Source organism: Gossypium hirsutum, chromosome A12, assembly GCF_007990345.1.
Source record: "Gossypium hirsutum isolate 1008001.06 chromosome A12, Gossypium_hirsutum_v2.1, whole genome shotgun sequence".
NCBI classification, from domain to species: Eukaryota; Viridiplantae; Streptophyta; class Magnoliopsida; order Malvales; family Malvaceae; genus Gossypium; species Gossypium hirsutum.
Window position 1 is genome coordinate 105,412,001 of NC_053435.1, and position 22,414 is coordinate 105,434,414.

At 33.0% G+C, this 22,414-nt stretch overlaps 3 protein-coding genes across 6 annotated transcripts; all 3 read right to left on the bottom strand.

The window, feature by feature from the left end:
• Nucleotides 1-498: 498 nt before the first annotated feature.
• On the bottom strand, nt 499-1,477 carry LOC107947106 (arabinogalactan protein 41). The gene is made up of 2 exons (XM_016881662.2): nt 891-1,477; nt 499-806 (listed from the first exon to the last, which is right to left on the bottom strand). The coding sequence occupies exons 1-2, from the start codon at nt 1,009-1,011 to the stop codon at nt 709-711; spliced, it is 219 nt and encodes a 72-aa protein (XP_016737151.1). The 5' UTR covers nt 1,012-1,477; the 3' UTR covers nt 499-708.
• A 6,711-nt stretch (nt 1,478-8,188) lies between these two features.
• Nucleotides 8,189-15,251, bottom strand: LOC107947107 (protein SPA1-RELATED 2). 3 transcript variants are annotated; one of them, XM_016881663.2, is made up of 8 exons: nt 14,876-15,251; nt 12,867-14,372; nt 12,592-12,749; nt 11,222-12,047; nt 10,192-10,338; nt 9,306-9,623; nt 9,138-9,197; nt 8,189-9,004 (listed from the first exon to the last, which is right to left on the bottom strand). In XM_016881663.2, the coding sequence occupies exons 2-8, from the start codon at nt 14,328-14,330 to the stop codon at nt 8,813-8,815; spliced, it is 3,165 nt and encodes a 1,054-aa protein (XP_016737152.1). In that variant the 5' UTR covers nt 14,331-14,372; nt 14,876-15,251; the 3' UTR covers nt 8,189-8,812. The 3 variants fall into 3 exon arrangements, with proteins under 3 accessions (XP_016737152.1, XP_016737153.1, XP_016737154.1); XM_016881664.2 differs by having other exon boundaries at nt 12,867-14,386; nt 14,876-15,165; XM_016881665.2 differs by having other exon boundaries at nt 14,881-15,162.
• Nucleotides 15,252-16,273: 1,022 nt separating this feature from the next.
• On the bottom strand, nt 16,274-20,537 carry LOC107947108 (mitochondrial adenine nucleotide transporter ADNT1). Of its 2 annotated transcripts, none has more exons than XM_016881666.2 (8): nt 20,015-20,537; nt 18,936-18,984; nt 18,542-18,705; nt 18,357-18,394; nt 17,857-17,969; nt 17,612-17,725; nt 16,978-17,322; nt 16,274-16,815 (listed from the first exon to the last, which is right to left on the bottom strand). In XM_016881666.2, exons 1-8 carry the CDS (start codon nt 20,170-20,172, stop codon nt 16,732-16,734), a joined length of 1,065 nt encoding a protein of 354 aa, XP_016737155.1. In that variant the 5' UTR covers nt 20,173-20,537; the 3' UTR covers nt 16,274-16,731. The 2 variants fall into 2 exon arrangements, with proteins under 2 accessions (XP_016737155.1, XP_040939516.1); XM_041083582.1 differs by having other exon boundaries at nt 18,542-18,699; nt 20,015-20,506.
• Between the last annotated feature and the right edge of the window lie 1,877 nt (nt 20,538-22,414).

Sequence of the window (22,414 nt, forward strand, 5' to 3'; positions counted from 1 at the left end):
CGAATGCTTTAATAACAACTAATAGCTTATCCATTTTCAGTCCAGCCCAAATTGAACCATTTAAGGCTTTAAGTCCATCTATTTAAAGCACTTTAACTGCCAATCAAAGGAAACAAAATGATATCTTTGTTTTCCTTTGATTGAGTTAGACAAGATACGGCGGATGGTTCTGAATGTTAGAACCTGGTAAAGATTAAGGATAAACAGGAAACTGCGTTTGCCTTTTTGGTTATTCTGGGGCAAAGATGTAAACAAAAAGTGTTTTTTTTATTGTTGATATGCGGAATTTGTGTTTAATTCAAAATTCTTCGTGATATTGGTAACCCCAAATTCTCAACAGGGTAGGGGGCATGGGAGATGACATGCCATTTGTTATTTTAAATTTCCTGGCAAATGCAAGGGATCATCTTAGCTATAAAGCTTATAATAGAATTATTATCAGAGAAATACTATAAACGTTGAGTGGAATGAAGATTCCCTACTAAAAAAAGGGAGAAAGACCACAAAACATAAACATTTTCATTCTCAAAATCCACAACAATGATTCGTCTGAAGTCCAGCTCATTCTCTAATTATAACCCTTTTGTACTCTCGTATGTATGTATCAGACGACGAGCCATGAATTGGTTACACATCATCCATCCTTCTCTCCCTATAAATAACAAATAAAATGTCACAACCCCATTTCAATCTTTGAAATTTGCAGGCTCAAAAGGTGAAGCAGAGATCAGCGGCGTGAATGAGGTATGTGAGCACCAGTGCCACCAGCATCAGCACGTATGCAATCCCTTGGTCAATAGACGTCCCTGTTTCACCCCCACAGTCAAACAATAAGTGCCCAGTTGATATCACAAATCTAAAAGAGAAGCGAAGAGAGGGAAAGAACAAACCGTCGCTCGTTGGGGCAGGGGCGGGAGCAGAGGACTGTGCCTGAACAGCAGCCGGCAAGGCAACCAAAGTAAAAACAAGAGCCGCAAATACAGCCACGAAAGAAACCTTGGAAACTGCCATTTTTTTCTTTTTTAATTTTGCCAAAAAAGAAAATGCTCTATCTCAGTCTGCGATGGCTCTTTTAAAAAAACACCCCTGCAATGGCTTAGGAGAGCCTCGCGTGATGATGTGAGGACGAAAGGCGAGAAAGGGTTGAAGATGATTTTATATGGAAGAAAAGGGGGAGAGGATACGAGTGCTACACATGGGTCCCCTATGAACAGCGAAAACTAAAATTATGAATCCATATAAATATTGCTTCTTCATCTTAAAACTTAATTAAATAACCAAATACAAATGAATTGATTCTTCTCGTTCTCGAAATTTGGTTGTCAGATCATGATTTCTCATAAGCTTAACTACCCAAACGAAACAGCAACGGGCAAGGAAAAAGATTTCTTTATTAAAATGTTAGTGCCTAAATTATATCTTAATTTCTAGATTAGTATTTGAAGTTTTTTTCTTTTTTTGCGGTGAAAAAATATAACCTAACCGCTTATGTTGTGCATTGGTATTGGGGGATAGAGTGAGTGACCTCCACAGCCACGCATGTGATACTTTAGGGTTCCTTGTTTTCCCGCCCTACCCTCTTCAGCTTGTACCGTTTCTTTTGTTTGATTTCTTTCGTGACAGACTGTGACATTAGTTGGCGCCAACTGCTGAGCTTGAGCTCTGATTCGCGCCCATGTGCTCCTCTCTTTTCAGTTGCCTTTTCTTTTTCTTATACTTTTGTTATGTTGTCTTTTTAAATAAATAAAAATTATTCTCAACCCATGTGCCCCCCAAAAAACCTCTGGATTTCAATTATTTAAATTACAGTTGCAAGTTGCGACTAAGGTTGAAAATAAAATAAATTAACTGGAAATATGATAAATTAAAACAGAAAATTAAAACATGTTTATTAGGAGAGACGGAAAGAAAATTAAATTTAAAAATTAGAAGGAAAGAAAATAAAATATTTAAAAAATATATTATTTTTAATTAATATATATGGCTCTTATCTTTTTTCTCTTATTTTTTTTCAATTTGAAAAGATTAGTTTTTTTGCTTTAGGAAGGAAATTTGTCATACTTAGATTTGTCTATGGATGGCCCGGCTCGAAAGCTCGCCCAAAAAATGAGAAAATTTAGGTAAAAATATAAGATTGAAAATGAGATTGGACAAAAAAAAAAGATCCGTTTAGAAAATAGACTGGGTCTTGAGTAAGGCTTTTTTTACCCAACTTGACCCGAATATGCAAAAAGAAAAAAATTACATTTATGTTATTATTTTATTATTATTATTTAAATATTGTATAACTCTTATTTTATTGTTACTATTTTAGATGCATTTCACATTTGGTTGTTAAGTTACATTTATCTTAGTGTTATTTAAGTATACATATTTTTTAAAATTTATTTTTAATTTTTTAGAAAACATTTATTTTAATGTTTTTAGTATTTTTGATGTATTATTTTTTTAAAAAAATTATTAAAAAATTTAGTACATACAAGCCAGGCCAAGATTTGGTAAAATTTTAGGTCCATTTTTTTAGCCAAGCTTAGACATGGCAAACGAGTCTAATTTTTTGTTTTGCCCGACTTGGCCCGAACTTGACCCGGTCCATGGACATCTTTAGTTATAGCTCTTATTTATTTTTCTCAATTTTTTTCCTAACTAAGCACACTCAAAATTTATTTTCCTTCCTCCCATTACCTCCACTTTTCTATTCAATCAAGTACGTCCTAATTGAAGTGTTTAAAAAATTTAAGAAATGCAAGTTAAAAACTTCGATTATCTAAAATTAAATTATTAGTTATTTTATTTTTATTATATACAAATATTTAAAGTTGTTGATTATTTTTTATTCACTTGAAAATTTATTTTTTATTAGAAATATTTAAGAAAAAGACCTTAAAGCTTTGTAAAATAATATTTAAAAGTCATAAAACAAAATTAATTCAGTAAAAATAAGTTTAAAAATACTATGAAAAAAAATCAAGAACTGAATCAAAATGATATCATCTCAACAAATATTTTATAACATAAAATTTTAAAATATTAGTTATTTACTTATATTACTAAGAAAAATAAATAATATATGATTGGTATGGTATTTATAATTTTTAAAACTGAACTACAATCTTAAATTTGTGGTTTAAATAATTGATGAATTTTGTAACAAACATGGCCTTAAAATACAAAATTATAGTGAGTTGTGGGAATAATATTAACAACAAACATTATCTTTTCTCAAGATTCTACACTTTTAATCATCATCCACAATCTAATACCAATTAAGACAACCAATATTCCTTTTTACTTTAAAATATACCCAATTTTTTTAAATAATAATATTTATTTTTATAGATACAATCAAAAATATCACCCTGGTTATTTTTTAGAAGTTAAATAATAATAATAAACATCTTAGTAGTTAACTTTTTTCGCATTTTGATATTTTTGGGACTTCCAATTTATAAAGAGAATGTTATTTTAGTAATTTTATTTATTTTTTCATATTTTTTAGTCATTAAATTTGTATTATTTATCAAACCACTAAACAATAGAGGGGAAAATTAAATATTTATTAACTTTGCTGATATAGTATCCATGTGGCAGTTCATGTGTATGTCGCGTTAGCAATTAATTAAATTTTTAAAAATTAAAATATTAAAAAAATTATAATTTTTATACTTATTTTAATAATTTTATACTTTTTTGATGTTTTAAAATTTTTAAAAAATTAATTAATTGTTGACATGGCGGCATCCTCATGTATGCCACATCCACAAAGTTAATAGGCGTTAACTTTTCTATCTATTTTGGGATGATTTTACAAACAACATGAGCCAAAAAAGATGAAAACTAAATGAGGACTAAAATGACATTTTTGTAAAGTTGAGAGGGTCAAATAAGTCATTATACTTTTTTCAAGAGTAAATTATTAATGTATCATTGTTTAATAAGTGTCTTACAATTAAAATTTAAGTTGATTAACTTTATCCTAGTCAATGACAGATCTTGACATTAAGTTTCGGAAGAGTTCAATTAAAATTTTTAAAAACTTCGAAGGTTTTAATGTGAATTTCCAAAATTTTTGATAAGTTTAATTAAAACTTCTCAAAATTTCAAACATTTTATGAAAATTTAAAAAAAAAATTAAAGTGTCTAATTGAAAATATTAAAATTTTTTAAAAAAATTTCAGAAGTTTTGACAGCCTAACGAGGATGCACCTCCGATCCTACTAAAGGTTTAACGGGGACTGAGATACGGAGGTTTGTCTACATCAAAGTTGTGAAGGGTCATTTTGTTGTGTCGTTATAAACATTTATTTGTTAGCAAAGTGTGAAAGCTTATTCATTAAAACAATGTGACTATGAACCCTGTTTCATGGACGATAGAGAGATTCCTTCATTTTATTAGCAATATCTCATCATCTGAGGATGTAAATTGGATAAACCCTTTTTTCAATTTAATTTGAAAAACCATCATTACATAACATCACTTGTCTGTCTCAACAATTTAATTAAAAACCCCAATGCATATACATTCATGATTGTCCAACCATCCCAGCTTGACATCGACGCCGCAGGCGTCTTGATCAAATTTTCGCATTTAAAAGTGAAATTTCAACCTTCTTATCCATTTTGGATAGTAGGTTTTTATGAGATTTCACACTATATATGATTTTTCACGAAACCCAACCTCTTTGACTTAATCAATCAGTGAATACAGATCCACCCATTGCTGCTGCTGGTTTTTAGCTATCGAAATCCCAAACTAGATTCTTGATGTTATGATTGGTTGCTTCAAAACCACATGTTTTGTCTCTGACATTGGACCCATGAAACAAGTTGTGGAGGGGGGGGGGTCTTGTTACAAAACATGCAAGCATCATCATGGAGCTTTGATATAAGCGAACTTGCAAGACATGTTCGAGACATTGTTTGGACGATATGAACAGCTTTACCCTACTTTGACTCTAGAATCTACTTATGTTGAAATCAATCTTGATATGAAAATTTTTACAGTACCATAAACAAGTAGTGTAAATTTCTTATCAGTATTCCCATGTGTGGCAGAATGTGAAAACTGCTCACATGACTCACTCAGTCCTATTGTGTCAATGATATCTTTTTTCTGGTAAACCGAGAATTTTTATTAATGATCGAACAAAGCTCGCATAAAGCTGAAGAAAACGACGAACGGGAAGTTCATCGTGCCAAGACACGAGTAAAATGCTAATTAACACTGAAACAACAAACACAAACAGTGATACAAACATGAACAAAACATCTTATGAGGGCCATAGTTCAACACTGAAGATTAATAATCAATAATCCATTACATTAAACTGCTGCTTAACGATATAATTCAACATAATACTAAGTAATCAATATGGTACAAACAGTGATACCACTTGAAAGCAAGCTACTTCAAGATTTACTATATAATTATACATAAGCTAGTTGTTCATCAGTTAAAAGTATGATATATTTGACTAGGCAAATTTAGAATGACTTTGTATTATTATTCAACCTGGGAAGGCCAAAGGAAAGCTCCCATTGCAAACTTTCTCTTTTGGTTAGCATCTCCGATGATAGGAAGGCCATACTGGTTAAGTAGGCAGTCGAGCTGCCATTCAGGCATGTTCTCATAGTCACTCTTTTTGTACCTGGGATAGTGGAGTGGCATCTGAAAGTAACAACACTTGTCGTTGCTCTTTGCTTGGTGGTAGTTCCCATTAGCCATTACTCTTGCAGCCATGTCGACTGCTTCAGGACAGTTTGTTCCACTCATCTTCTTCTTGTTGTTCACTTTTAGACAACCAGTGAGTTTGTTGAAGCTAGCATGTTGAAATGATTTCTAACTCATTTTTATAGGCAATCAAGGAACCATGGATTAGGATAGGGGAGATTTATAGAATACTGTAGGTAGTACTAGAACAGGTAAACATCTAATGCATTTAATACCATGATCGTGAAATGTTGAATTTCATTCTCTTGTTAAAGATTTATGATATATAAAATAAGTCATCTTTTAATTCGATATATTAAAATAAAATAGTATGATATGATTAATGAGTCGTGACATTAATTTAATAAAAAAATTATATTAATACGAATGAAAATAATTTATTAAATTTTGCATGAATAAAATTTGATTTGAGTTAGAGCGTGGACTTACGTCTAACAATTTTCTTCAGCTTTCCAACTGGAGACGTAATGTTCAAATTTTGACATTTCCCGAGTTGAAGTTCCAATGTAGTTGTGGGTTATAAGTTGGAGAATTTGGTAAATGGTCTGAATTTTGAATGTTACTTGTTGATTAGATGAATACAAAAATATTAAGGATGCAAAACCTTACCTATATATTTAATATGTAGGGTGGGTCTAATCCGAAGAAAAAACAAATGCTAAGGATAGAATAGAATTAATTAGTTGCCTAAATAAAAGGGAAAGAAATTTGGATTTAGTGTCATGATCTGAAACTTGAATGCAAGACTAGCATTTTGCATTTGTCATCTGAAATTAAACATGGGTGCTGTCTAAATCAGGTTATTGAAGATAACAAGGACATGGTAGCCAAAGCTCCACATTTCCTGTGGATCACACTCTTATACCAAATCCAAGCAGTCATTGGTACACTGAATAAGGACATGATGAAAATTAATTGCAGCAATAAGAGTAGTTTCAAACCTGATTTCCCCATTTGCTTAATATCTTTATACAACAGATTACTCCTGAATGTAACTAAAATCTAAAAATAAAACATGTTATTAGAACTTAAATATTGGGGATATCTCACTATATTGATTTTCTTTGTTGTGGTTTTAAGAAAATTACTCAAAGTCAACATATATAAAGCAACTAAAAATCTCGTTAAGTTACCATCATTAATAAACGGGCAAGTTACAATTTATCCCTCCAAATTATAACATTTTAATTTAATTTTTTAAAAATTATAAGAATATAAGTTAATGTAATGATGGAATGAGATTTTAACTCTTATAAAAATACATAACTCAATTCCAACCCAAAAAACAATTTCTGATTCCGTCTATGTTCATGATTATTGTTGTTTCTTCATCGCACTCCAATTTACTAAGATTTCTTAATCTTAGAGGTTTGGTTAAACGGCAATTATTATTATGGTTGAAGTCCAAAGAATTTAAGGGGCCAAAGAACAATCATCATCGTAATCAAATCTAGTTTATTTGTTGTTTAAATATTTAATGACTTAATACATCAATTGATACTTGAATTTGACATATTTTCTTTTAATATGATACCTATATTTAAAAAAAGTTATATATTTTGATACCTAAAAGTAATGATGTTAATTATTGTGGGTTTAATTCAACTTTTTAAGGTTGATTTGGTGGAAGTTAGCTAGTAATATTATTAGGTTTGAATTTTCATGATTTTGTTAATAGAACTAATTTAGTGTTAATTGTGAATTTGTTTGAAATTGTGTTTAATTTGTTAAATACAATTATGATGTAGTAATTTTTTTCGGATTTTAGTGTTGATTTGATAAAAGTTAATTGCTAATGTTCTACGTTTTGTTACTAGTGTAATAATATGAATAAAAAACATATTTAATACATATGTTTCTAAAATAGTTAAACATAAAATAAAGAATAATTAGTAAAAATTTAAAAATACAATTAGAAAGATGAGTAACTCATGTAACAAATAAGACATCTTCAAAATAAGCGAAAATATTCTCAATCTACCAAATATAGCATTAGTTAATTATGAATTTTCATGAAATCAACCTAAAATCTGAATTCGTAAACACTTTTATATTAGGGTACTGAAGTTTATAATTTTTGCTAATAAGAACATCAGGAAAAAAATAAAAATAAAACACAACATTCAAAAAAAAGTGTGGAACTCATGTATTAAGTCATTTATATATTAGTTTTATTTTGCTTTCCATCTTTAAAATCTCTAACTTTAAACAAGAGCAAATCATTATCCCATCCGGCACCCATGCAGTATTTTTAATTGTTTATTGCTGCTTCTTTTTTTTCACATTTTCTAGTCGAGTCAATTTCTTCTGATAAAGCTTCCAAGATCGAATTAACTCCGTTTTCAATTCTACTCGATAATACGGCCCCGGATTTTTGGTTGAGCAAACTGGGTAGGAAATATCTGGGAACCCAAAATGAGGGGCATTTTGTTGGAAATTATAGCCGAAACTATCATATACATCAAAATTTATAGATTTACAGTGGTAAAACATCAGTTACATAGAATCATAGAATGCTTACTTACATCTCAATAAAGAATACCCTACATTTGAGTAAATTACCAATTATACCTCTCTCTCTCTCTCTATATATATATTACAAAGCTTAAAAGGACTGCACCTTAGTTTCAAGGATCACCAGCAGAAGTAAAGACACATACTAATATAGCATACACTCTCGCTCCCACAACCGAGATGGAAAGCCTCTTAGCAGAAGTTACCTCAATCTCGATTTTGCATTCCCGTATTTACGGTTTGTTTGATCCTCTTTCTCGAGACTCAGGAAGTGTCATGATATTCTGGATTCTTAAGCATGTAAAAGAATAACTGGAACCTAGCTCTGGATAATCTTGATAACCTGGAACCATAACTCCAGTCTGGCTCGACTTTACTCTGCATATAATTTTATATGAATCAAAGCCAAGCCTATTATAATGAGCCACCGAGCAGACCGAGTCATCCATGTATGACATATTTGCCTGAACCCAAGATGGCTTCAATGCTTAAGAATAAGCCTCGAGAATAAAACTTGGCAACCAAATGACGCCAGTAATTGATGACTCTAAGCAATTAACCTTCTCCTTAAACCATCTGCAATACTTTAATACATCCACTAGAATTTGCAGCAACAACCATGTCTGATTTCCCTCTCCAGCAAACACTTGATACAAACAGCCCGTTGTCATCATCCGTGTCTTTACCAGAAATGGGATCAATGGACCCAAATTTATGAGAAGTTATTGGCATAGGCAGTGATCTATAGTATGCATAAACCTAGGACACAGCATTTCAATATGTTAATGCTTTGCAGTCAAAACAAGCAGATAATGCATTTATTGAGTGATATTAGATCCCTCCCCCCCTGCCTCATGAAAACTGAAGAAAACCAAGCTTAAGTTAAGGATACCTCATTTGTTTCTGAGCCACATGCTATAAAACCATCAACAACGGATAATCCAACAAAATTCTGGAGAAGCAAGTAAAACATCAGAACCAAACCCAAATGAACAAAAAGGCTTGCCAGGGTCAAGAATATTAATGACAAAAAACTATTTTTTAGTAGAGAAATGCCAACCTTCTCATTTGTATGTCCACAAAATGTTAAGCTGCAAGCATTAGAGGACATGCCCCCACTGCTAGTTTTATTGAGATCCCAAAGCTTTAATGTGTTGTCAGTGGAAGCAGTAACTACAGTTTCCGAGTCCAGGAACTTCACATAGCTCACAGCTTTATCATGACCATCAAGAACACACCATGGGGCTCTAGCATTCCGAAGATCATAGCAATACGTTTTGTAATCCGCAGAACCAAATGCCAGTAAATGAGGGGAGTGAGCAGAAAACTGAACACAGCAGACATTTGCAATGTTCCTGATGGTTCCTAAGCAGTTTTTCTACACCCAGAAAGGAGGGGGGAGAAGGTTAATCTCATAAGCTTAGGCAACTTTGAGCAGTGCTTTCAAGGCACCTTGAATGACGGAAGATCATTATGATTATGCAAAAACACAGTTCAAATTTATATCCAACCTGCACAACATGCATAAACAGCCGAGGACAGTTTCTTGTGATCTTTATAACTCCTCTATGACTTAAAAGTATACACTGATCAAATTCTATGCATTTGTAAACAAAAAATGAAAAGATCCATAAAATCATTCCTATTAATTGCTTTGTCCAATATGCTTAGGTAAGAAAAGTGTTCATCCATGATCAACAAGAGCAGTGAATTATAGACATTCTCATAAAACTTATTTCTTTGATATGTTGAATATAACAAAGTATGTACAACCAGGAGACTAACGCGTGTCTCGCACCAGTGGGCTTAACTTAACCTGGGTATGAGATCCAGCTTCTGCATTTATACTCTTTTTGTTGCTCTACCTAATTTGAATAGTTTTCAGAGGGGAAAAAAGTCACGTATTTTATGCTATTAAAGCCACAAGAGACTGAAGGAGAACATACCTCGTTAATGCTCCATAGTTTCACGGAACAGTCATCACTGCCACTAGCCAATTTTGTTGGATACACCTGAGAAAAGTCAACAGACCAGGCTCTCTTTTCATGTTCAATATAATGAGAGATAGCTTGACCGGTGCTTGCATCCCATAACTGGATCTCATCCAAGCAAATAGTATCAATGAGCAATACATGAATTTTATAGAAAATACTAAAGGTAATTTCAACAACAATATCTTATGTGGATAAGGAAATGACTAAGCTGCATGCAAAGCAAATTAAAAAGAATCATGGTTATTCCAGGAGCCAAGAGCTTTGCATTTCAAATATATTATGGCACAACGGAACCAACATACATAAGCTATACCCACAACATTATTTAAACAAATGAGACTTCTAGATCGAAAAATTCACTAGCAGCATCCAAAAGTATAGCATGGGGTTGAACAAGGGGGCCTCCAAAACCATCACAGACACCACTTTGAACATGGTTATAGATGGTATATCAATTTTCTTAAAGCCTATGATTTATGTCTAACGAAGCTTTAGATTAAACTTACCATCAAAAGTTAAATAAACATATGATGGTAGCAATCAAGCTATTGTGAAGTACTGTAGTTAGACAGTTCTAAGCCATGTCCTTAGCTTCTAAGACCAGAACAGTTTCATAGGTCAAGCGAAAGATTTCTGGTTTTCGTTCAGGAACAACCATCACCTACAGGCTATATGATCAGCAGCATAAGGAAAAGCGACTAGTTTCAAAATTGCCAAGATCCAAATTTATTAGAAGTTCAGCAAACTTTGAACCAGAAGAGATTCAATGGAAATGTCACAAGAACTAATGACAACCGAAGTTTTGAGGTAAGCACGTAAGATACAAGCAGCTCCTGTCAAGTTAGAATCTAACAAAAATCCCCTGCAATTATACCAGAGATATGACAGTTGCCACAAGCATTCACTTCATCAACATTCATACCAAAAAAAAAACCTGGCTCCATAAACTAGAAAATCTACAAGTCTGGAAAGATGTACAAACCTTAACCAGACCGTCGTAGTCAGTTGAAGCCAGATAGTTCTTGATATAGTTATTCCAGCAAACACAGCTAAGCTTTGATTTGTTTAACATCTCAATGACTGGATAATGAATATCAACAGAGTCATTAAAAAGTGCATTAAATTCAAATATCTTTATTTTCTTAGAGACACCAGCAGCAGCAAAATAATCCTCATCACGATCAAAACTTAAAGAACAGATTACATTCGCAGAGTTGTTGAACTCCCCACTTCTCATTATCCCACGGACTTCAAACTTGCTATATCGAGCATACTTACACAAACCATCAAAGAATACTCCAAGGCTATCAGGAGGACTCGGTATTTCTTCATTGTTTTGTGTCAAATGCCCATTGTCACGATTTTTCAGTAAATCCTTATCTGGCCGTCTCATAGAATCGGTCTCATGAAAAGGGACTCTTGACCTCATAGAGAAATAAGCAGATTCAAGCTGATTGATATTTCTCATTAACCTCATTTCATTGTCACTGGAAAACGGGTATAAACTTGAATGCATCTCTGAGATTGGAGGTTCTTTACTATGGTGCCTACATTCCCTCACATTGATGGAAGAATAAGTTAAAGGTTTTCTAGAAAAGTGCCTTCTTTTCTCAACCTCTTTAATATCTGCTTCCAAGCAAGCAATATCTTCCATTAATTTCGAGGCATGCTTCTGCTTTTTCTCTTTTGATAAACCAAGGAAATGCAATAATAATTCTGATTCAGTATCATCTCGGTTAATGGATGACGACAGTTCTTCAGCAAATACTTCTTGGAATCCATTAAGAACTTCAGATTGTAGGATATCCCTGATAAATATCAACAACTATAAACTTAGAATCCTATATTGAATTATAAATGGACATCAGGGTCCTAACATTTACAAATACAAGCACAAAGAAAGCAAGTTTGTACTAACGTAAGCATTAATGCTTAAGACTTAGCCGTAAAATAATAAAGCCGAAAATGGTTTCATCAACATACCGTTACCTGAAATTTAATTCCATGCAGATCTCCAAGATGTGCCTTACCTGGTGCATTTTAAATACTTCCACATTTTTGTTTTTTATAGTTTGTTAATTTCTAATCTTGTTCTTTCCACCAATAATAAATGGAATATAATTCTCCAATCAATTCATCATCTGATTCACTGATGCTTTTTGCCAGATACATAGGTTATCATAGAGATATAGCTTACTAGATAGATATATGTAATTATCATAGTCTAATCACTAAGGCATTTAAAATTCTAGCCCACACATTGGCATGCTACTTTTTCAAAGTCTCCATATCCAACATCAGTTATAAGATTCTAGAGCTTCACATTTAGCACCGATGAACAATTTGTAGTACCTGGTTGTTGGGCGCAAAGAAGGTTCTGGGTGAAGTAGTCTAAGACAAAATCCAGCTTCCTTGAGATTTTCTGATAGAAAAGTTGGAGGAAAAATCCTATGGCGTAGATCCAACATTGCAGCAGCATGTGCTCTCTCAGATTCAAATTGACAAAGCAACTGAGAGAAACAATCAAATTGCTTTTTAGAACGAATACAAATATCCACTCTCTTCCACGCAGATTAAAAATAGATAAGAAAACAAATAAAAGATAGAAGAACAATTGGTTTTTGTACCTCAAAAAGCAGCACACCCAAACTGTATATATTAGATAAAATTGAGCAAACACCTTCATTGATTTCCTCTGGACTAGCATACCACTTCTCTTCCAACTGCTCATTCACAGAGACTGACTGATGCTGAGCTGAATTAGAAGAATGAGAGCTTCCAAAATTGCTAAATTGTGCATTTGGGCAATGTTCGCTAGATTCATTGTGAGAAAATTGGGTGTTTATGGTTTCATTTTTGAGGTTAGCTCTAGAATGGAACAGAGGCCACCTAGTCAAGTTTGTGTTCTCATTGATCTTTTGCTTTTTAGCACAAAGACCAGTTGAGGAAATCATCCCCTGCTTCATTGGCCTTCTCCTAGTCATAAAGTTCTCAGAAGGAGAGGAATCTTTATCCAACATAGTATCTAGAAGTCCTTTCTGAACACCTGAACCAATATATTTAACCTGATTAGCTTGCAACAACTTGAAGCAAGAAGGGCGCAAGTCATGCAAGATAGCTCCTTGAGAATGAGAATAATCAACCAGATCCACAATTTGTCTAAATATATACAAGCACTCAGCTTTGTTTGCTTTATGAGACTGAACTTTCAGCCATTCTCTCAAGTTTATCCCATCATGATCATGCTCACCAGCCCTTGGCACTATGATCCCATTGGGAGAAGTCACAACAGCTCTATTATCCAAGATTAGTGAAGTATTAGAAGCCACCAAAGGGCTTCCAGCAGCTTTCACAGGAGGAATAGGAGCCACCATAGTTTGCCCGGTAGATTTTGTGTTATTTCGATGTCTAATGTCAACTCTGGAGGCATCATGAGATGGACCTCTACATATAATGCCCTTACCTTTCAATGTAGTTTTAACAAAAAATTCAGAAAATCCTGATTTTGATAAAATCTTTGTCTTGATACCTCCATGAGATGGCTGACTGCCAGAAACCTCATTATTTTCACCACCAATCAATTGTGCTGCAGCTTCAGTCTGCCCATCACTCAAAGGTTTGTGACCCAAAATTTCAGGAAAAGATGCACACCTTGCATCCAGTGGCATACTTGGCATTGCCTGACTGTTGTCCATCTTGCCGCATGAACCCCCACTTCCTGATCCGCTTGCCAACTGATAAAGATGTTGCCAATGGTTCTGCCTCATCTGCGTTTTTTCTCTATCCTTTGATGTACCAACTACGGGTATGTTAGAGCCATTATAGTTTCTCAAAGTTAACTCTTCAACCATGTCATTTTCATCATTATAAGTACAAGGGCTAGTACACCCATGTTCCAACGCATTCTTTCCTTCCAATACATCACCAAGAACACGGAATGAAGCATTAACCTCAACCGGTATCACCATTTCTTGGGACACCAACAGGTTGCAGTTGTCAGGTTTGACCAAATACTCAACCTCTTTGCCCTGAAGGTGAGCCCCCTCAGCTGCATCTATTGGAGCTACTTCTTCAATTATTTCTTCATCCATGCTTTAGGCGCAAACTTTCATCCAACAAAATGTCTTCTTTCACTGCATATTGCTTCCTAGTGAGAAACCATTATAATCATGTCTGTAACTGTTATCATCAATCCCACAAATCTAAGGGAAGTGCCAATTACATATTCGTTAGGTTTAAAGATATCCAAACGGGCTTATACAAGAATTCCTCAATTTTCATGAAGTGCATAGTTTGAATTGCCAACGAGCAAATATGTGTACAAATATTAAGCAATAAACTTCTTATTTGTTGAAATTGTGAATCAAAACGTCTAAGCACTGCTAAAAACACAGGCAAGAGCGTGAGTAATCAAATTCGCTTTTATTCCAATTTCATAAAACCTAATAACGCTTCCCTATAATGCACAAAATGAAATTAAAATTCCAAAGCCTCAATTATTTCGTTATTCTCAACCAGTACCAAAACACCCCAACCCCAATCAATATTAAGCAAGGATTATTTCATCACTTATTTTCTGGCAATAGAAAAGAAACCAACCAGAAATGGGAAAAAAAATCAATTTAAGAAAACATACCGCACCAATTCTAGGAACTGAAAACTCGAAGAACTTGACCCGCCAAGTGAAGAGGTGAGAATCCGCGAAGTAGAAAAGGAGAAAGGCTAAACCTGGAAATCAAAAAAGAAAAAATCGTGAAACCCTAGAAATCTTAGAACCCTAAGAAGCAATGAAGGTGAAGAAAAAAAGTTGGATGGATAAAGTAATTATTATTCCTGAATTTTGGAAAATTAATAATATCTTCAGTTAGAGAAGCAAATTTTAAAAGTTACTGGAATTTGGCCCCGCCACGTCGGGGATTGACGGTTTTCTCAAATTATATATTTCAATTCATTATAACATAAAAAATAGTACGTTTAATTCAGATCCAAATTATTATAAATCCTTAAATTACACCATTCATTTTTTTCCCATCATTCTCCTTTACTTTATATTTTTTTTCCATATATTTTAATTAATAAGTAACTAAATTTTAAAATAATAATAAATTGTATTGTATCTTTGATATTTGGATATTTTGATAAATTAATTCTAACATCTATACATCAAGTAATTTGATACAAATTCTAAAAATTATGTACATTTTTTATGAAGTAATAAATTAATGTTTAATTTTACCCTCTCCTTTTCTTTTTCTTCATTCTTTTTTTTACTTTCCTTTCTTCACCCTCACCCTCACCCTCACCCTCTCCCTTCATTCTTTTTTCTTATTTTCTCCCCCATCTACTTTTTCCACCCTTTTTATTCATCTGCTTCGTCAAAAATCTTGCATAATAACCCAATTTAATTATGTGGTAGGTTAGAATGTTAATTTTAGGAGGATTAAGATAAAATTACACATATTATATTAAAAATTCTTGTAATATATTAATTATACTACAAAAGATTGGATAAAAAGTTTGTTCCATATTATTTTTCTAAATATATGTAAGTTAAAAAAAAATAGCATCAGTACATATTTTAAAAAACAATTAATAAGAAATACCATATCATTCATTAAAATTGTACACGACATTCTTTCAATGAAATAAAACCACTAAATATAGAGCCTAAATCAAAAGCTTCAATTATCCCTCTCAATATAAATAACAAGATTATCTATAAAAAAAACTCTCCAAACTTGGCTTCTTCAAGAAAATTTTCAATTTATTTTTTATCAAGAATAAATTTTTTAATATTATTTTTAGTACTATAAAAACACTAGATATTTGGAAGAGTCATAGTACGTATATAAAGGAGAAATTAAAAATTTTAAACCTTATGGCTCCGCCACTTCCATTTATGTTGAAATTAAAATTTCAAAATTTGAAAATTATATAAATTATAATTAATTAATTATAAAAATTAAATTTGATAGTGATTAAATTCACAAAATTAAGTATAATACAAAAACTATTCTTCAACCACAAAAGTAAATAGGTGCCCAAATAATCTATTTTATTGTAAAAATCTGAGTAACATAAATATCTATATTTTAAAGTTAAAACTTAAATGTGATGTCTTATTTAATAATCATCACTCCTACAACTTGGCAATAACTTCCAAAAAAGGTAATCTAACAGAGCGTATTCTAGCAGCACCATTTCCCAACGTTATTGCCACAGCACATGTGATGCTGAAGAATTTAAACAAACACTAAAAGTAGATGTTACTCGGACAGGTAAATTTCAAAAACTGATACATATCTGACACCATTATGCTTTTCTCCTAAGCTTTTTCATATATTTCACACATCATACCTCTATATTTATATTTATATTTAAATATGGGCTATTTCGAACAAGAAAAGTAACATAGCTAAATAACCACCTAAATTCACAGCAACTCCTGACCACTAAAATAAACTGAATATCAACCAAAAATCTAATAATCCTTCAATCAGATATCCTTAACTCAACCCCAAGAACATCCTTCACCAACTCGTATGTGACGAATGCAATTGCTATCGATGGAACCACCTGACGAAAATGGCAAACAACATTTTATTATTTAAATGTACAGGTAAGGTATACAAGTACAGGCACTTTTCTTCAAACAGAATGCAAGAAGTTAATGATAGAGAAAAAGTATTTGGTACATCAAGAGAAAGTTGATTGCAGAGACTAAGATGTTACACTAACCTTCACTGAATTGGGAACCAAACCCTTGTATAATGCTCCAAAACCCTCACACCGAACTGTTTTCCTGAATGCATCAACCATACCGGTATATTCAAGGGGAGCCTTGCTATTCCCATCACCAGTGACAACTGAAGCTGCATCTTTCCAGCCCACCATCTGCATTCTACGTCGAATGACATCAAGAGGGTAAGCAACTGTCTGACCAACGGTTCCAGCAGCAGCTCCACATGCCAGCTTTGTTGTGACACCTAATTCAGAGTCCTCGACTAGCCCAAATGGTCTGATTTTGATCAACCAGTCTTTCAGAGATTCGTAAACCGCAAAGTTAAGACCTACATAGGGTACCTATAAACATCATAAGAAACATTTAGGCTTTGGCATACAAACATAAGGTGAAAGATTCTTCCATTACTGAAGTCATATACTAAAAGTAGAAAAGTATCAGACATTGGAATTTGACTGTTAGCCATGAACAGCTATATGCCATACAAAAACCAACACATACTTAAGTTCAGGCAGACCATAAATGGAACTCGTTATTCTAGTAGAAGTCTAGATGCATCTGGATGCTCATACCTAGAATGCATAAGGCAGTAAATTATGCAGGTAGTCAGATTGCAAAAGTTTTACTTACAACTCCTATTACTGAAGGTAACCAGCCTTTGTACAAAGCACGAGGTCCTTCTTCCCGCAAGACTGTTGTAAGAGCATGAAAGATTCCTCTATAGTGGCGAGGTGACATCTCGGTCTGCAAATATAACATGTGGATGGTAGCCATCAAGTGATAACAAGAGGCTAGTCTGTCCCTAAAGGCAAAAGAGAGTTGATCCAACTTAAGTCAAATAAATTAATGTTTCAGAAAGAAACTCAAAAGATTACCTGGACAGTTAGACGACCTCGTACCATATCCATTGGATAAGTGGCTGACATGGCAATGATTCCAGCACATGCACCAGCTCCAAGGCGTAGAAGTGGCGTGAGTTGAGCATCCTCTACAAGACAAAATTAAACGAAGAAAGTACTTCGTAAAATGCTAACCACAACATCAATAATTACTGCAAAATGCAAACTCTTCTGCCAATCAAGGCCATATAAGAGATTCCATTTTCCCTTCACATGGTAAATGCAGACTGAAAGTATGCATATACACGCTTTGTTGGCACAACCAAGTGCATTTGTCTCTTTTGACACAAAATTTTTGACACAAAATCAGATATTCAGCACACCAAGTTCACAAGCAGGACATGTTTCCCTCAATAGTTGCATAGTCAATAAATTTGAATCATGCCAATCTGCTTCAGATCTCGGTCACATCATAAGTGCAATTGGAGGGATAAATAAAAACAAGAATTGTGAAGGCAAAAAGGATACAGGCATACCATTTCCTGATTGCTGTCGGTAAAGGTATAAAATCCCCCTATATTCAGAAAGAAGTAGAAGGGAAGATATCAGTTCATATTTTGTATACAGTTGTTCAAAGATAAATTTTGGATACTGAGACAGGCATCCTTTTAACTGTTTTGGTAAAAATTTGTGATAAAAACAACTGAAGGCCAAGGCTTACTTAGATGCTTCCTCATAGCTAAAAAACTTCACGGCTGAGTTTGGGATGATGCGAGCACAATTAGTACCATTGCCTTTAAACATTCCTCTAAAACCCTCAGTTTTCCATATATATTTTAAACCCTGGATTGTTCCATTGTATTTTATACCATGCGGATTCTGCACCTGCAGGTTCAAAAAGGAAATCCTGTAATCTGTACTCTATAAGTGAAAGAAACTAAACTATAATACTGATACACTAAGAAAACATACCACGCATTTAAAGAACTACACCATAAGCAAAATCAATAATAGATATTAAGTTGAGTGTTCAATCTAGAAGAATAAGATGACAATAAAATGAGAACTTAACGAATAAGGACCAAATGACAATAATAAAATATTAAATTAACTACCTGAAGTAAAATCTTTAATCTTTCTAGGGGGGCAACAGCACTACGTGACCTGAAACAGATATAACATACATTCAGTAAATGCAATAGGCAATGAATGGTAAGTCAAGCATGATATCAACGTGAAGTGAAGAAAACCATCAAAAATATAAATGCGTTAACATTTCTCCATTCAATTGCAACTATTTTTCAAAGGAAAAAAGTTACAAGCAAACTTGTAGACCAAGGAATGACTATATTCTTCACTGATCAGCATCAAAGATTCAATTCTTCCTCAGTTCCTCTATTCAATTCTCACAACTACCCATCAAGGCCACAAGAGTTACCACCAAATTTCTCGAAGCATCAAATGCCACCATCACCATGTTCTCATCCTTGAAGTTTAAAGAAAATGCTCCCCTACCCTTAAGAGAGTGGAATATATGAAATGGGAATGACCGCATTGATAAAACATCTTGTTAAAAATGTCACAAAATTTAAAACCCTAAAGTATCAAGTCCTGTAAAATCCTAAAAGCGGAGAAAGAGCTTTTCTTCTGAAGGTTCAAACAACATTAAACTATCATTCTATAGAAGATTAACTCCTAATTAAAACAAATTATTTATATGTCCTATATTTCCAAATTAACAGCAATTAATACCAGACACTGATCTGTGCATATTTCCAATTTATCATCAGTTCTTCAAAAATAACAGGGAAAAAGGGACCCCGATTAAGTAACATCATAATCAGAGAAAAGGTTTAAAATTTCAATAGCTGCTTTCACCACAAAAAAAAAAAATCAATAGCTGCAAGGAAGAATAAAACAAACAGGAGACTATTTCCATGAAAAATAATAAAAAAAATCACTGTTTCTAAAACAGTGAAATGAATCATAGCAAAAAGAATAATATTAAAAATGTTAGCTGAAAGTGGGGAAAAAATACTATATCAGTTGAACAAATACGGCCCTGCTTTTTCTATTGTCAAGACTGAAGAAACCAAAATTAAAGTCTCAAAAATAAAATAAAAATACAATCAAACTACTTAAACGGAAAAAAAAAAGGGAAAGCGAATCTTTTAAAAGAAACAAAGTAACTCACACTCCACCGGCGACACCACCAGCGAATAGAGACTTGCAAATACTAAGGAACGCGTGGCTCGGCGCTTGAACTCCTTCCTTAGCGAACTTCGCTTCTTCCGCCAGATTCACAATCGTCGTGACAGCCGACTCGCTCCTTTTCACGTCCTCAGACGCCATCTTTTGAGATAGACAAAAGTAAAATGACGAAAAAAAAAAAGCTAGCCGGAAGATATATCAACGGAACTTAGTTATCCGGTCGAATATGGCGTTAACCGGACCCCGGTAATCGTCGAAGAAGAGGAGATCGTCTTTCCAATGATTATGGTAAGGAGACAGAACGAGTAAGCATTGGCCAAGGAGTTCAAAGAGGGAGGCGCTTTGGAGGAAAATATGACTGTCTTAATACCCTTATTCGAGGAAATGGATAAAAATATGTGCGTAAACTTATTTAATTGTGGCTAAATTTGATGTTAAGTGTAAAATAAGAATTAACTCAATGATATTTTCAAAGTTGGACTACTGTTACTGTCCAAATCTGTTTTAGTATAAAATGTTGATAACTAAGTTTATAACATCTTCATTTCTTCTCTCTACAATATTTACCAACACTTCCTCTTATTACTCTTCACTAACATATCAAAACATACCATACTTAAGGTTTTGGTAACATTTACAAAACATACCAAAATATCACTTAACAACTTAGATACTCTCAAAATGACCAAAAGACATCCTAGGTACAATGCCATTTTCCAAAAAGATAGAAACTTCACCAATTTGAGTTTGGGGATCGGCTTGTATGCTGAGTCATTATACTTTCGTACCTAGCCTGCGCACGGAAACAAACCGTACGCTGAGAATACTCTCAGTGGTATTTCTATAAATAATAGCTTAATCAACTTTAAAACATGGTAATTCAAACACATTATTGCTATTATTCAATATCAATCAGTACTTTAATAACATTTACTTTATTTACCCTTATTAACATAACTCGGATACTAACGGATACACGGATCCAACCCCCACTCCGGGATAAGCACATAGTGCTTCATCGGAACAAATCCGAAACTTTAACATTATAGTACACAAAGTACTTCATCGGAACAAATCCGGAACTTTAACAGTAGTCGACACATAGTGTCTCATCGACTCAATGTCGGAATGTCCCAATACTTCCAATTCCTATGACATGTCAACTATATCCGACTAGCCCGACACTGTTAATAGGGTATTCAAAATCACATTCATTTCAATATGGTAAAAATACTTACCTCATTCAAATTTTCATACAATATCAAATCAAATATAGCAATAACGATTAAGCTCGGTTTATAGAAATACAAACCACTATTTATCGAATTTAATCGATATCTTCGTTCACTTTCTCTTTTCCCTTCTTTGATGACATATCCGGTGTTACGTTTGCTACTAACAGTCATACAATTAAAAATCATCAATATACTAATTCATAAAACACATTTTCACTTTCTAGCAAACTTTTACAAAAATTCCAATTTCATCCTTTTTTCATTACTAATCTTTTTTCTTTAACTTAAGCTTCATATTCTCTTTTAATCAACTCATTAACAATTTCTAACTCATAAAATTCATTATAAAACATAAATTTTGAGCTCTATTCAACTTAATCCCTATTTAAACCTAACTTAGAATTCTTTTAATAAATCACTCAATTTTCACTTCTAACTTCAATTTCTATCAATTTAACCCATAAAACCTCAATTTATTCAACTAAATCAATATCTAAAAATTTTCTATTTTTCTTCATTTTAACCTCATACATGTAGAACTTTGAATTAGGCATCCATAAACATAAAAACTATAAGAAAATAAGCTAAAACATCTTACCAATCAAGCTTTAGGGCCTTAATCCTAAATTTCCCTTTTCTATTTCTTTCTTTCTTTCTTTCTTTCTCACGTTTGCTCTCTGTAACTCTTTCTATCTTTCTTTCTTTCTTTCTTTCTTTTTTTTAACTTACTCATAAATCTATATTCAATATATTAATATTAATAATATAATATTTTTCTAATAAAATAACTTAATCTATAAGAAAAATTACTTTAACACATTTAATATATTTACCAACTATTACACATGTTATATCATACATTCACACACATGGCACTTAGGGTCTAATTCTAGATTAGTCCCTTTACTAATCTTTAATCTATAATTAAACTTTTATACCGTATGCAATTTAGTCCTTTAAACTAAATTCAAGCTACTTCACTTAATTAAACACTAAATAACCATTCAACTATAATTCATAAATATTTCTAATAAATATTCATGAATTAATTTCATGGAAACAGTACTCAAGACTCAATTTCCGATACCGTAACTTTCGGTTCATTACACCCACAATGTGGGTAATTTTTTTAACAGATAAAATTAATA

What these genes read in the sequence shown, in the direction of transcription:
- LOC107947106 (XM_016881662.2), bottom strand. Translation starts at nt 1,011, where the DNA reads ATGGCAGTTTCCAAGGTTTCTTTCGTGGCTGTATTTGCGGCTCTTGTT. An exon ending in CCCTGCCCCAACGAGCGACG is followed by an intron (nt 807 to 890) that starts GTTTGTTCTTTC and finishes GGGGTGAAACAG; the next exon opens with GGACGTCTATTGACCAAGGG.
- LOC107947107 (XM_016881663.2), bottom strand. Translation starts at nt 14,330, where the DNA reads ATGGATGAAGAAATAATTGAAGAAGTAGCTCCAATAGATGCAGCTGAG. An exon ending in TCTTTGCGCCCAACAACCAG is followed by an intron (nt 12,048 to 12,591) that starts GTACTACAAATT and finishes GATATTTATCAG; the next exon opens with GGATATCCTACAATCTGAAG. An exon ending in GTGGACATACAAATGAGAAG is followed by an intron (nt 9,198 to 9,305) that starts GTTGGCATTTCT and finishes TTGCTTCTCCAG; the next exon opens with AATTTTGTTGGATTATCCGT.
- LOC107947108 (XM_016881666.2), bottom strand. Translation starts at nt 20,172, where the DNA reads ATGGCGTCTGAGGACGTGAAAAGGAGCGAGTCGGCTGTCACGACGATT. An exon ending in GAGGTCGTCTAACTGTCCAG is followed by an intron (nt 17,726 to 17,856) that starts GTAATCTTTTGA and finishes TTATATTTGCAG; the next exon opens with ACCGAGATGTCACCTCGCCA. An exon ending in TGGTTCCCAATTCAGTGAAG is followed by an intron (nt 16,816 to 16,977) that starts GTTAGTGTAACA and finishes CATTTTCGTCAG; the next exon opens with GTGGTTCCATCGATAGCAAT.